Source organism: Homarus americanus, unplaced genomic scaffold (assembly GCF_018991925.1).
Source record: "Homarus americanus isolate GMGI-L3 unplaced genomic scaffold, GMGI_Hamer_2.0 scaffold41267, whole genome shotgun sequence".
Classification (NCBI taxonomy): Eukaryota; Metazoa; Arthropoda; class Malacostraca; order Decapoda; family Nephropidae; genus Homarus; species Homarus americanus.
Window position 1 is genome coordinate 160,001 of NW_024728663.1, and position 14,732 is coordinate 174,732.

The 14,732-nt window shown below is 39.0% G+C and overlaps 1 protein-coding gene across 1 annotated transcript in view; it reads right to left on the reverse strand.

Annotated features, from left to right (window-relative positions):
* Nucleotides 1-14,732, reverse strand: part of LOC121866175 (BAI1-associated protein 3-like) — a 276,581-nt gene that overhangs the window by 102,125 nt on the left and 159,724 nt on the right. Inside the window, 3 exon segments of the mRNA XM_042365779.1 lie at nt 6,572-6,655; nt 11,607-11,713; nt 13,181-13,317. Of these exon segments, the coding sequence (XP_042221713.1) occupies nt 6,572-6,655; nt 11,607-11,713; nt 13,181-13,317 (328 nt within the window).

Consider the following 14,732-nt stretch of genomic DNA (forward strand, 5'->3'; position numbering starts at 1 on the left):
ATATAAACTGTAAGACCGAAAACATTTTTATAACCACAAAATGAATTTTACGAAATGAATTTTCCCATAGATGGACGGTCTCGAAATTTAATCTAACCTAACCTAACCTAACTCAACCTAACAACCAAGTCTAATTGAACTTAATCTAATTAACCAAACAAAATTTACCCTAACCTAACCTAACTTATAGATAGATTTGCTTGTTATTTTGAAAACGTCCACAATGTGTGGCATTATTCGAACTTGGTTTCAACATCACACATACTATATATATATATATATATATATATATATAAATATATTTACACACTGAGGCTTTTTGTATTAATTCAATTTCCACAAAGGTCTTGTGTTAACTGCTTTCGTTAAAAATTGGAGGATTAAATCTATTACGCAGAGAATATGAGACGGTTTCTGCACACACACACACACACACACACACACACACACACACACACACACACACACACACACACACACACACACACACACACACACAGGAGAACAAAGATAACTCCATCACCCAAGCTTCTCGTTCCACCTGTTGAGGGTGAGGCTTGACGGAGGCCCTGATGATCTTGGCCGATGGCGTTACTAGCGAGTCCTCAGCCACCTTCCTTCGCTCAGTTGGTTTCTCAGCTCAGCCGGAAACTGTTGGAGGTATATGGAGTTGAGGTCGAGGTGGTTGGTGGGGGTGATCGGTGGGGTGAGGTGATGGGTAGGGGGTGAGGGGTGAGGGGGAGGGAGGGGTGGGGAGGGGGGGGAGGGGTGGGGGGAGGGGTGGGGGAGGTGGGGGATGAGGTGTGGTGGTTTGATGGTAGGGGGGTGATGATGGGGGAGGGTTGACAGAGATGGATGGGAAATAATGGTGACTTGTAATGAATGGGGTGGAGGTTGTTGAGAAGTGATGGTGGGAGGGGGAGAAGAGAGAGTGAGTGTTGGTGGTGAGTGGAGAGGTTAAGGATGGTGGTGAGTGGGGTTAGGTGGATGGTGGTGGAGGGAAGGTTAGTGATGGTGGTGAGTGGGGAGAGGTTAGTGATGGTTGAGTGGGGGGAGGGATTAGTGATGGGAGTGAGTATGGAGGATAATGGTAGAGGAGGGGACTTAGTGATGGTGGTGTGAGGGGGGCGAGATGGTAGGAGGGCAAGGGTAAGAGGGATATGATGGTGGTGAGTGTTAGTGATGGTGGTGAGGGGGTTAGTGATGGTGGAGTGGGGGTTAGTGATGGTATAGTTAGTGATGGTGGAGTAGGTAAGGATGGTTGTGGAGGAAGGATGGAGGAGTAAATAGATGGTGAGTGGGAGTTAGGAGGTGAGGGGGGTTAGTGATGGTGGTGAGTGGGTGGTTAGTGGTGGAGGAAGAAGATGGTGGAGAGTAAATAGTGGAGAGGTGAGGGATAGTAATGGTAGTGGTAGTGATGTGTAAGGATTGGGAGTATTGATGGTGAGGAGTAGAGGATGGTGGAGTGGGGGTTATTGAGAGGAGTGATAGGGAAGGAGGGGAAGAGGATAGGGTGATGGGATGGTGAGAGGAGGGGTTAGTGATGGTAGGAGGAAGAGATGGTGGGAGGGATAGTGATGGAGGAGGGGGAAGAAGGATGGTGAGGAAGTAGTGATGGTGGAGTAAAGGAGGTGGTTAGTGATGGTGGTGAATGGTGGGTATAGTGATGGTAGAGTAATAGTGATGGTGGTGAGGGGGTTAGAGAATGGTGGTGAGAGGAGGGGTAGGAGTGAATGGTAAGTAGGTGATTAGTGAGTGGGTGGTAAATGGTGGTGAATATTGATGGAGTGGGGAGGAGGAGCAGTATTAGTGGAGCTTACTTGATGTGGAGATAGAGTTTGAAGATTGGAAACACTGAGGAGGTGACAGTAACAGAGGAATCCAGCCAATGAAAACCTTTAGAGTGAAGGAACTTGATAAAGCTATTGGGCTGACGAACTGAAGGATGAGTGTCAGAGTGAGAGGCAAGTGACTGACATTTACTTTAGATGGACAGTTGATGGAGGAAGAGTTGATGGAATGGAAACAGGAAATAATCTGAATATAAACAACTTATGACTCCAGAATAGTTGAGGTGATGATGATGAGGATGATGGTGATGATGATGGTGATGGCACTACTCTCGGTGCCCCAATGGTGAATAATAACGTCACCATAACTACCTGATGAGACATCAGGAACCAGCGAGAAACTCCGACAACATAAGTACTTTTTACACTAATTACTTTGAGATAGTTAACAAGATACAATAATACTCAGTGAACAACATCATTAATACTAAAACAATACAGTAGGCTGCCAATTAGTAATCTTTACACGTTGCTACGCTACAGTATCAAAGTTGTACTAATTGCTAGTTAGAGTAAAGTAATTAGGGAAGTTAGACTAAGTGGGTGAGGGAGTGTGTGTCAGCTTCATCACCTATACAGTATAGGGTGAGGCCAGGTGCTGCTACAGAAAGCAGTTAGGTGAGGGTGAACACACCACCTACAGTCACCTTCAGGGGTGTGTGTGCATGTGTGTTTGTGGAACTGAGCAGTGGAGGGGGCTGTTGAAGGCTGTGTACACAAAGACTATATTATTTACAAAAATATTATTAAAAAAATTCTTCAGTAAGAACACTGGATGTGCTACATGCATGGTTGTTAGGGTTTATATTATATAAGGCCTAATTGATGGCACATCATCTAGGTAAAGGCTTGGGTGAACATTGCTAGATACTTGAAGGTTGAGAAGCGTGGATAACCTGCAAGAGACTTCAGGTTACTGCCTCCCATCCTGTGTGAGGGAGTGACAGAGGATGATACAAAACACACTCCTTACTGTCACACAACTGTTTATATATCACTAAAGATCAGTATTAGTTTGGCCTATCTGTACCTAAATTATTTTTGTGGACATTGTAGGTCCATGAAGGTGGTTTGTCAAGTTGTTATAAACCTGCTGAAGAAGACAGGATGAAGTCGGATACAAGATTTTACTGGATCTATGAGGAAAACATCAACACAGCCTCAGCTTATGGCATACTCCCTTGGACGGTTCGGTAGAGGACCAACACTTAACACTTTACACTACAACTACACTTAGAGAACACAACCATCTAATACAGTACTTGACAATAAACGTGATTGTTGTGTTGGGATATTAAAGAAAAGAGAAGACATGGATACAAGAATGAACTAAGTCATTGCGGACTCTTGATAAATTTAAAGACAGTTAATGAGAATAAGAGAGGTAGGAATGACACCCATAATGTAGATTGAAGTGAAAAAAAATATGAAGAAAAAATTATACCATGACACTTTACTGACAAACACTCGACACCTGCACAAGATGAAGCGTTTCCCTGTTAATTAATCTTGTCTCACCTCCTGTACAAACGTTCATAACAATAAACCAATACAACATACCACGACATCAATGTGTACAGCTGTTAAAAAAAATTCCCCCCGACCATTTTTGTCAATATCTGGTGTCATCTACTTGAGGGTCGTGTAGGCGAGAGAAACTGTGAGTAATAACCTCTTAACCACCTTGTTAGAGAAGGGTATTAGGTCAAGGCTAATTTATAATGTCGTTGCTGTCTCCCTTGGTTTAATATATTGATTATCTTAGTGGTTCTGTTCATCCACCTTGATCATTATTAGCGTTATAACCTGTAAATAATGAATGTATCAAGTGCGAGCTAGTGTTATGACGATGGTGGCTGAGACAACAAGTATGTTTATATTCTTAACTTAGTTCATGTATCATATAATATTGTCACCACACGGGGACACCATTATTCATGTATATATTTTGATGTATAAAACTATCTGAATCTGATTTTGACTGTAGACACTAAAGACTAAAGCCATATTGTTCGTGTTAACATTGTCTCCCATATTACAACATGTTAAATGAACTAACAAGAATACGTCAACAACAACCTCGTCAACACACAGTGACAACATCAGCTGGAAAAAGCGGAGGAATCAAACTGCGCAGAACAACAATTTACTACGTGCGACTATGCGCAGATATCTACTACTGACCTGTACGTACAACTTCTACTTGCGTCTACCCGTCAGATCTACACGAGTGACCAGGCCTCGCTAGGCTCACTCCCCACACTCCGCTCTGTCTTTATCACCATCAAGAATATATTCAAGTAATTTTTTGAAAACTAAAATGTTGATAACTCCGGCGTCCATATGAGTCTCGTGGCTGCAAGGAAAACCCTGAAATACCATGTGTGTAATATTTAATGTGTACAGGTGTTCTGTTGACGGCAAGTGAAGTATTATATTACTTTATATATTACAAGAGGACCTAAAGGATTGGGAAAACATTATTCTCCCATAAGAATTTCATTAATGTTTACATGTGACGTCACTTTTTGGATTGGATTCTCCGTAAGTAAGGAGAGGCGGCCGTGTACTGACACAAGGTACACCACACTTTACTCTGCTCGTTATTGCTGTAATCTTCAACTGGGAAGATAATGACAACAATGAAGTTTGAACATTAATTCATTTTCAGTGTCAGATGTACTGTAAGGTTACCTAAAACTACCTTGCCAGTTGACGGTTTAAATAATGCATGATAAATAATACTGAATACTGGTAAAGTTACTTGTTGTTTACTGGCTATACATTGACTAACATATACAGTACATCATTAACAGAGTGAATGTGTTCATGTTTATACTGTAGTGACGTGTAGCGGTATTATGATGACCTAAACTCTGGAAGTTTTATTTTTTTTTTTTTACGGGAATTAGCCTACCCGGGAAGTGTTATTGTCTGATTATTCTCTCTACAGATGACTAGCCCCAGCAGCGGGAGGTGAGGAGCGGACCCCAGCAATTAGCGTTACCTACCTGTGCAATCTACGCTACCTAGCGCGCTACAGTACCGGCGGTGCGGGGATGGGAGGGCCGGGCGAGCCACGTCACACTGGTGGAACAGCTTTTGATTTTCTTTAAAGTAAATAACACAATTCATAAAAGTAAACAAAAACAAACATACAAACGACTCAAATGTTTATGTATAACCACAATGTTTATTATTCATTCATCTACGAATTTAATTTATAGAAAAAAAAATGTATTATGAATGTCCAGGAGTAAAGTGACCCAGTGGTGGAATGATTTCCCTCACGTATGAATGACAGGAAAACATAAATGATTCATGAATGTCTAGAATGACTTCACTTGTCACCTTCCTACACTTTTCATAATTCAAGACCATTATTCGTTGTTCTTTTTAGTCTCCTCCTCCTCCTCCTCCTCCTCCTCCTTCCTGTTCTACTTCTTCATGTGTGTTTCATTAACCTGTCGTTTATTATGGTGATCATTGCTGATGTCTTTCTTCCCCATTACCGTTCCTATTCTTCTCTAATTACCCTTATCTCTCTCTCTCTCTCTCTCTCTCTCATCTGTTCTAACCTACATCTCCACCATGTTCCTTCTCTTCCTCTACAATTCTCTGGTCTTCCTCTAGTTCCCCATTCCTCTTTTCTTCGTGTCCATTACCACCACAAATAAATCTTTCTTTTTATGTGGAGGAAGGTGAGCTGACTCCACCCCACGCCCCTGTGTTACCTTGAGGATATTGTTTATTTATCCTGCGAATATTTTGTTATGATTCACGGTGTCCATCCTATATGTTGTGACCCTCAGTTAGTTCGCAGTCATCCAGTTATCCAGTCATTCATCTAGTTATCCAGTCAGTCATTCAGTCAACCAGTTATCCAGTCAGTTATCTAGTTATCCAGTCAGTCATCTAGCTATCCTGCCAGTCATTCAGTCATCCAGTTATCTGGTTATAAAATAAGTTATCTATTTATCCAGTCAGTCATCCATTTATTCAGTAAGTAATCCAGTTATCCATTTAGTTATCCAGTCAGTCATCCAGTCAGTCACTCAATCATTCGTCGGTTATCCAATTATCCAGTCAGTCATCCAGTTATCCAGTTAGTCATCCAATCATCCAGTCAGTTATACAGTCATCCAGTCAGTTATCCAGTTATCCAATCGTACAGTATGTCATCCAGTCATATCGCCAGTTATCCAGTCACTCATCGGGCTATCCAGTCACCCAGAGTTTTTACGTTAATATACAATTCGTACCGTAATTCCAATAAAACGAGGCATCAAATATTTCGTTTTTATTAGACGTACAAGTATTTTTGCCGGATTTCTTTGACTCAAAGTCGGATTTTTCATTCACGGATAAAAATATTTCACAGTCCCTTAGTGAAGACCCGTGTCAGTTCTCACACACACACACACACACACACACACACACACACACACACACACACACACACACACACACACACACACACACACACACACACACACACATATGACTCCTGACATGACTACCTGAATGAAATGATCGCACTGGTTTACTTTCTCTTACTCATGACTTCCAGAGTGACGTGACCTGTGGCCAGTGTGACGTGACCTGTGATCCGTATGACGTGATCTCCTGCCCCCCCAACACCTGGGAGTGGGGTAGGTGATGGTGGTGGTGGTGGTGGTGGTGGCGGGAGGGGGGTCGTGACCTCACCGCCCTTGTCTTACCTGGGTCGTTTCTTTAACCTCTCTCTCGGACTATCCAGCTTAGCGTCGGGAGTCTTAAGACAGTCCAAATTCAACCTTGCCATGCTTAAGGAGAGACAAATGCATGTCTTAAGGGATAAAGTGAAGGAAGAATAAAGAAAAGAAAACAGATGAACTGACAAAACCCAAAGTTCTGAAAAATTCTTCCGTTTTGGGGTGTACAAAATTGTGTATTTCTCGTAGGGTAAAAACAGTAAGGTTCATATCTATGTAAAAACACGTATGTTCACTTCTTTATCTTGATACTGAACAAAATTCTTAAACAAAAATGAAAGGAAGTAAATGGGAAAGTCATTGTGTTAAATGTGAAAATAACTTCTGGTTAAGGTTGCATTCAGGGTGTAGAGAGACACTTATGACGTCACATCTATAAACAAACACGTCATATCTATGTAAAACACCCAAGAAGTTCACCCGTCTATTCCGAAATTGATAAAGCAAAAACAAACAAAAACACAACTCTTAAGAGGTGGAGGCGAAAAATACAAGTGAGAAATATAATAATTCAGTTTCTAAATCCAGTTCTGGAAAAGAAGGTGGATTCTGGATGTCCAAAATTGTGTTAGGAGGAAACATTAATGACGTCATACATACGTAAGAACACCTAAGTCGAGTATTTTCATCTTTAAGTGAATACATAAATGCTTTAAAGGGGAGTGGAAGACAATAAGGGAGAAAGATAAAATACCAAAAGTTAGTTATGAAAAATGTTGCATATAGGATAAGAAACACCGTGTACACTCTCCTAGGTATAAAGAGATAAGTTCACCTTTAAGTCAAATCACGGAAGTTCATATGTTCAACTGGACACTAAACAAAAGTAAGTATTAAAAGAAGAACTGCAAGAAAGACACACACAAGCTAAATGACAAAATGCAGTTCTGAGAAAATATTGGACTGGGAACTATAATACTGTAGAGAATTTCTTTAAAAAAGCTGCAAGATGGAATGTTCACTTGTTCATCTCGATAACGAAGAACTACAACTCTTAGTGAATAAAGAACGAGAAAAATATGTTAAATCGTCAAATCCCTTTCTGAAGAAATATTTGTTTCAGATTACTTAACCAATACACTTATATCTTGTAGGTGGACTTGTGAACACTAAGGTAAAATTCGACTTATCAAAATATTAGATTGAGGTCACATATTTTGTAGTTGGTCTAGAGGAAAAAAAAGTTCAATTATATTTAGAGATTTGATAATTATTTGTGTATTTTGTTATGAGTGATTATGTAATTTTAAAGTTCATATTTAAACTGAAGGTCTGATAAAAATATGAAAAGAAAGATATAGGTGAAAAAAAATGAAGTTTTCTTTTAAGACAAACTAATATGATTATCACAATGTGTAAAAAGTTCGTAATTATAACAGTTTATATGTTGTAATTTCATGTATAAGATAATTTTATATTTAGTAAGTTTATATGGATGTTGAAGACACTTTATAAGTTCATTAATATATTCTAAAAGTGAACTTGTGAGTACGAAGGATCAAACCCACTTAACGAAAACACAGAACATTATAAGTAAGCATTCTTTGTTAGTCGTCAGTCAAGAGAAAGTTCAGGGTGACATCTACGAAACAATAAGTTCACTTGTGTTATAAAAGTGAACTTGTGAACACTAGAGACCAGTATTAAGGGAGTATCAATGTACAAAAGTTCACATTTAACCTGAACTTGTGAACTCTATGGGAAAATGTTTAAGGAATATTAATGTAAAAAGGTTCACATACAATACAAATTGAAAATGAACTTGTGAACTCCAAGGGAAAAAAATAGTAAAAGCGAACATCTAAGTAAACAACACTTACTCGAACATCTAACACATATTTTAGGTAAAACCAGACTTGTGATTACGATTTACATCTTTGTACAAGAACACATGACACATAGTTGTACATCTGGAAAGTAAACTCATTGGACACATAAGTGGCAATAAAGAGGAACAATGAGGTGAGTGAGTGAGTGAGTGAATGAGTGAGTAAGTGAGTGAATAGCGTGAATGTGTGAGTGAGTGGCAGCTCCTACCAGCCAGTGAACACTAAGCTTTAAGGCCTTTGGACATACAAAGATACAGAACCAGTCATTTTGGACACCACACATAGTAAGCAGGACATAAACCCCTCCTTAAGCGCTTGGTCAGAGTGTCCTATGTGTGTATCGACGTCTGTAATAGTTGTAGACAAAAAGCTTCGAGGACACTCAGGTTCGAAACTGTGTCAAAGGTATTTTTGTTCGTGGCTGTACATGTTCTATGGTGTAATAGGAGTAAGGTCCAGGGAATAACAGGTACACGTGTCCTGACTCCTGGGAGATCTGATTTTAATGAGTTACATCACAGAGGAGTTCGAAGTTGGCACGTATATACTGTGTGTGTATATATATGTCTTGAATAAAGACGAAAGCTAAGGTGTTCCATTGTTTCCCTTTTCCCTGTGTGATTTTATCAAGATTTAACTTATCCACGTTTTCAGTGTGGATCTACATGATATATATATATATATATATATATATATATATATATATAATGTGGGCTACAGCAGAGGACACCATCAATCAGGAGGGAGGAGAAAAGGTTGGAGAGGAAACAGTAATTTTGAGAGAAAGTGATAAATGACCTCAACGACAGATGTTGCTGTGTCTGTAAAGTATTATAGTGATTCAGTGTCCCCGTTTACTCTACCTTAACTCTGTGGACAAACACAATTTCTGAGTCTGAAAGTCAGTGACCAAAATAACTCTCGTAATCAGGTTATAGTGCGTGGTGAGGGTGAGCCCAGACGCAGAGTACACTGTACACGGCCGAGAGTCTGTACAGGTCACGGCGCCTCAGCACGCCAAGGGATCATAACTCATTACTGACAGAAAACATACTGAAATCGTCTGAGATGTATTTGTGACATATCTATAGTCTACGTCGAGTTAAAATCCAATTATATTTGTTCCAAATTATCGTGTTGATAACGCCAGAAAAGACACACAGACACCATGTATCTGTATGTTCCCTCTTGGTGCTGCTGGGAATAATAAGCTCTTACCTCTGTGAACACTTTGTATATTATTATCCACGAGACAAATTTATCCCCATATTAAGTTATCTTACATTAATTTAATAAACTTTGATAATCACGTTATATCAAGGATGTCGGGGGCAAATCGCGTCATAACATGATCACACACGAAGGACGTGAGACGTGTTCAGGGTATATACTTATGTGAGGGTACAACAGGTGATGTATGTGTTTAGTGCAGCTAACATACTATCTTGGGTTACGGGAAGGCGGTGTTTGTGTCCCTCTCGTGGGTCAGCCTCGTCAGGTGAGTGTTTACTATCGTGGGAGATGGACGCCTAAGATTGTGTTTTTGTTTGGATGAACGTTGAGTTGTGATTCATCAACTCCTTCCCAAATACAGTTAATGATTTATATCTTCACATAAGGATGATATAACACACCTCTAACCTAACTATGAGACGAAAAGACACACAACAACGCACCATCTCACACAACTATATACCCCCATGGTGTGACATACTGCCTCTCTGTCATCACTTACTGAACCTCGACATGATGGAGAACATTTGGGTTAGGTAAACACTTCAATTACCTTCGACCGATGTCTTCAAAAGAGTTAAATGGGATAGGATGCTTCAGAGTTTGTGAGGGCGGTGATCAGAGTGAACCGCGAGTCAAGGTGCACTTCTTAGGTGGATCAACACGCTGATAGTGACTAATTAGACGTGTGTATCGTAGAAGTGTGTGTCCCAGACGATATTAAGAAGTCCTTGTAGAGTGGAAGGATTAAATCTAGTTCCTAAATTAGTCTATACTCTACACGAAGAGGGTAATTCAAAAGAAGAAGACGATGAAGGTAAATTAACTTCCATCACAGAATCAGTCTACAGTAAACAGACATACAACGTTCATAAACATAACAGGAAAGAACGATGTTTTAACTCTGAATCCATAAACAAACTCGAAGCATTGAATTCCATATCACTCAAGCGAGCAGAACACACAAGTAACTCATACAAAAATAGACTTTAACTACACCACTGGCAACTGATATCAATTATATACCACATATTAACTCTATATAACCATCACCGTATAGGATTTTAATCTACCACACAGAAAACGTAAAATTTAGTCCACTTCACTTTAGGTAATTTCTTTCATCCTATACATATAAACAGTATACAAAAATCACACTATACAATACCATTTCTACATAACTCGTATAGTGTTAATTAATATAGTGTTAATTAATTCTCCTAAAGGTACCTTATAACTATCATGGTCATATATCACACTATATCTTACCATCTCTCTATAACTTCCCATACCTGTCACGTCATATTATATTAGTGTGTGAAGTTTGATCTCATAGGAGAAGCTTGGCGGTTGAAATATAGAACTGTGGTGTTAATGAAGGTAATTCTTAGTGTAGTCTCTTGGTGAGTTTTGACCCCCTGAGAGAGAGAGAGAGAGAGAGAGAGAGAGAGAGAGAGAGAGAGAGAGAGAGAGATAGATTAATTAGATAGATATATAGAAAGATAGAGATATATTGGTAGACATGATAGATGGATAGAAAGGTTGTTAGATGGATAGATACTTTGATAGATGGATGAATGAATATATACATAGATAGATGAACGTTTAACTAACTAAACATATAATTCTATATCTGTTGGGAGTAAATTTAAATTAATAGACGGGTAATTAAATAGATAATTATATAGACAGAATAACTCTCCGATGGAAATATGTTGGGTTGATATTTACACAGACAGACAGACAGACAGGCAGACAGATAGATAGTTATGTCTTCCTAAATATGGTTAGAAAATCATATTATTATTCCACTCGTCGTATGCATGTATGTGAAAATGGTAACAGACAGACAGACAGACAGAAAAGACAGACAGACATACAGACAGACAGACAGAAAAGACAGACAGACATACAGACAGACAGACAGACAGATACTTTACCTGTGGTGTTTACGTAGACTTTCCTTGCTGAACGCCTTCGGGCTCTCACAGCTGCTGCTCCGTTCAAGGTCATTCTCACTCTCCGTCTCTACCGAGCTCCGGGAACCCTGCCACCACAGTTAACCACAATGTTACAAAGCGAAGTGAGGTCAATTTAACCCGAGTCAACCAAAGTCAACCAAAATAATATGGTATGTCAAGTGGATTTAACCCGAGTCAACCAAAGTCTACCCAATGTCAAGTGGATTTAAGTAAAATGTGGGTAGTCGGGTCCGTAGAGTTATCCCATTGTTCTTCTCTACTGTGTACTGTGTCCTTTGATCCTTCAGAGATGAACTACCACTGACTGCCCGAGTTTTTATTGATCTATTCAATTCTGGTTGACTTTCCTTTATGTTTACGTTGACTCTGGTTGTGTTTCATACATTGGTTGACAATGGTTGACTCTTCTCAATATCTTAAGTCCACTTTGTATATTTTCCTTCATATTTTACTTAATTTCTATTGACACCCCTTATTATTTTGGTAGACTTTGGTTGACTTAAAGAGATCATTTCACGTTTTATATTTTTCAAGTTACAGTTACTCATAAATGAACATATATTTGTTATAATTAAATGGACCGGAATATACTGAATCACTAGATGTGCAAAAGTATTTTTTAACTTTAATTCATTTAAATAACAGCTTAATGAGGCTACGCTGGCTACTCAATTTTCAGTAAAGTGTAATATGTTGACAACACTCTTGAATAAATCCTGTTAAATCCCCTAATTAACAAATGTTATATATCAAGAACGACCTATATTAACATTTTATGATCATAAATCCCCCCAAATCTCCCACACGTCACATGTGCATATAATCCTAAAAAAAATATAATATAACAACTTTCACAATAATTAAGTTAAGTTTAATAATGATACACTGACCTAAGTCCCTCCTTTTACTGTACACTCTAGTATTACAACAACACACTGGACATAATCCTACTGTCTACATTATTTATGGGTAAATCCTACAACTGTACCAATTAAAAATATTTAAAACAAGAAAAACCTGACTTTAACACGACCTGGTGTGTACATCAGTCAAGAAAGAGAATGAATTAAATTATTATTATTATTATTATTATTATTATTATTATTATTATTATTATTATTATTATTATTATTATTATTATTATTATCATTGACCATCGTAATCAGAGAAGTAAAACATCATCCTGGTAAACAATCATTCTAAGAGAGTTAAAGCATTATCTTCACTGGGTTAAATCATCCCCAATAAGGTACACTCGCCACCCGTGAACTACTGTAGCCTGTATTGTAGATCTAACTCTGTATTTATACTTCTAAACAATCTACACTATTCAATAAGAGCATTATTCAATCATTCTTCAGTAGTATCATCTACATTATTCTGTAGCCCATTACCAAGGTCATGAATATGTACTAATAACGTATACATGAGAGAGAGAGAGAGAGAGAGAGAGAGAGAGAGAGAGAGAGAGAGAGAGAGAGAGAGAGAGAGAGAGAGAGAGAGAGAGAGAGAGAGGGGGGGGGGATACTCACCAGGCTAACTTGTCTTGCTCTAGGTGAGTCGGGAGGCGGGGAACCCTGTGCCAAGCTGTACATGTCCCTCGGGGAGCCTGGGAGCCCCGTCTGTACGGCCGGCTGGATCCCCAGCATGCAGTAGGGGTCGCTGAAACCTGCGAGGACAACACCTGAATTAGATAATGGACCTTGGAGGGGAAAGGGATCACTCCTGTTTCTGGAGTCGGGGAGGAGCACAACTGTAGTAGTCTATGAACCTGAGAGAACGTCTTCCACTCCTACTGAAGCATCTCCAGGAACTCTTCTTATTGGTTCACCTGCTGCAGGAGTCAGCGAGGAGCACATCCGAATAAGCCTCCACACCTTATGAACACGTCTGCTGAAGCCACATCCAATTTTTCTGAAGAAGTTTTTGAAATAAAAATTGAACATAATAACTGAAGGACCAATGTATGCGCCTTGGGGAACGCCAGCTGCTGCTGCGTTCTCGTCTCCGGCGGTAACTTTTGAAATGGAAAGTTGAGGCTGAAATTGAAAGGAAAATTCAATCAATGAAACTTCAGAGATTATTACCCTTGTTGCTGAATCCACACCAGTAACTAGCGAAAAGTGAAAGATGAGCTTGAAATTGAAAGGATATTCAATTAATGTAATGAGAAACCTTATTGCCCTCCTAACTTTTATGAAATTGAAAGCCATTCAATCCGTACTCCTTAGTAGAGACGCCGGATGCCTCAAGGATCACCATCACAGGTACACATCACAGGTACACATCACAGGTACACAGGTATACACAATCAGAGCTCAAAATAGGGCGTTTAAAGTACTGTTTTGGCAGATTGTAATTAAGAGTACGATGTTATTAAGCTTATGCCATCGAAATATTATCTTCCTGGTTGTTGAAGTAAGGTTAGGTTAGGTTAGGTTAGTGAGTCAGACTAGGTTAGGTTAGGTTAGTTAAAGTTAAGTTAGGTCAGATAAGTTAGGTTATTTAGGTTTGGTTGGTTAGATTAGGTTAGGCTAGTTAAGTTAATTAGGATACAGTAGGTTAGATTAGTTTGGTTAGTTAGGTTTGGTTACGTTAATTAGGTTGGGTTAGATTAGGTTAGGTGAGTTAGGTTAGGTTAGTTTAGGTTAGTTGGGTCTGGTTTAGTTAATTAGGTTTGGTTAAATAGGTGTGGTTAGGTTAGTTAGGTTAGGTCAGTTAGGTTAAGTTAAGCTAGGTAAGGGGTTAGGTTAGGTTAATTTCGCTTAGTTCGATTAAGTTTGCATATTTTAAATTAGGATTGGTTAAGTAAGGATTGATTAAGTAAGGCTTAGTTAAGAAGGATTGGTTAAGTATGGATTAGTTAAGTAAGGATTTGGTTAAGTAAGGATTGGTTAAGTATGGATTTGTTATGTAAGGATTAGATAAGTAAGGATTGGTTAAGTATGGATTAGTTAAGTAAGGATTGGTTAAGTAAGGATTGGTTAAGTATGGTTTAGTTAAGTAAGGATTGGTTAGGTAAGGATTGGTTAAGTATGGATTAGTTAAGTAAGGATTGGTTAAGTATGGATTAGTTAAGTAAGG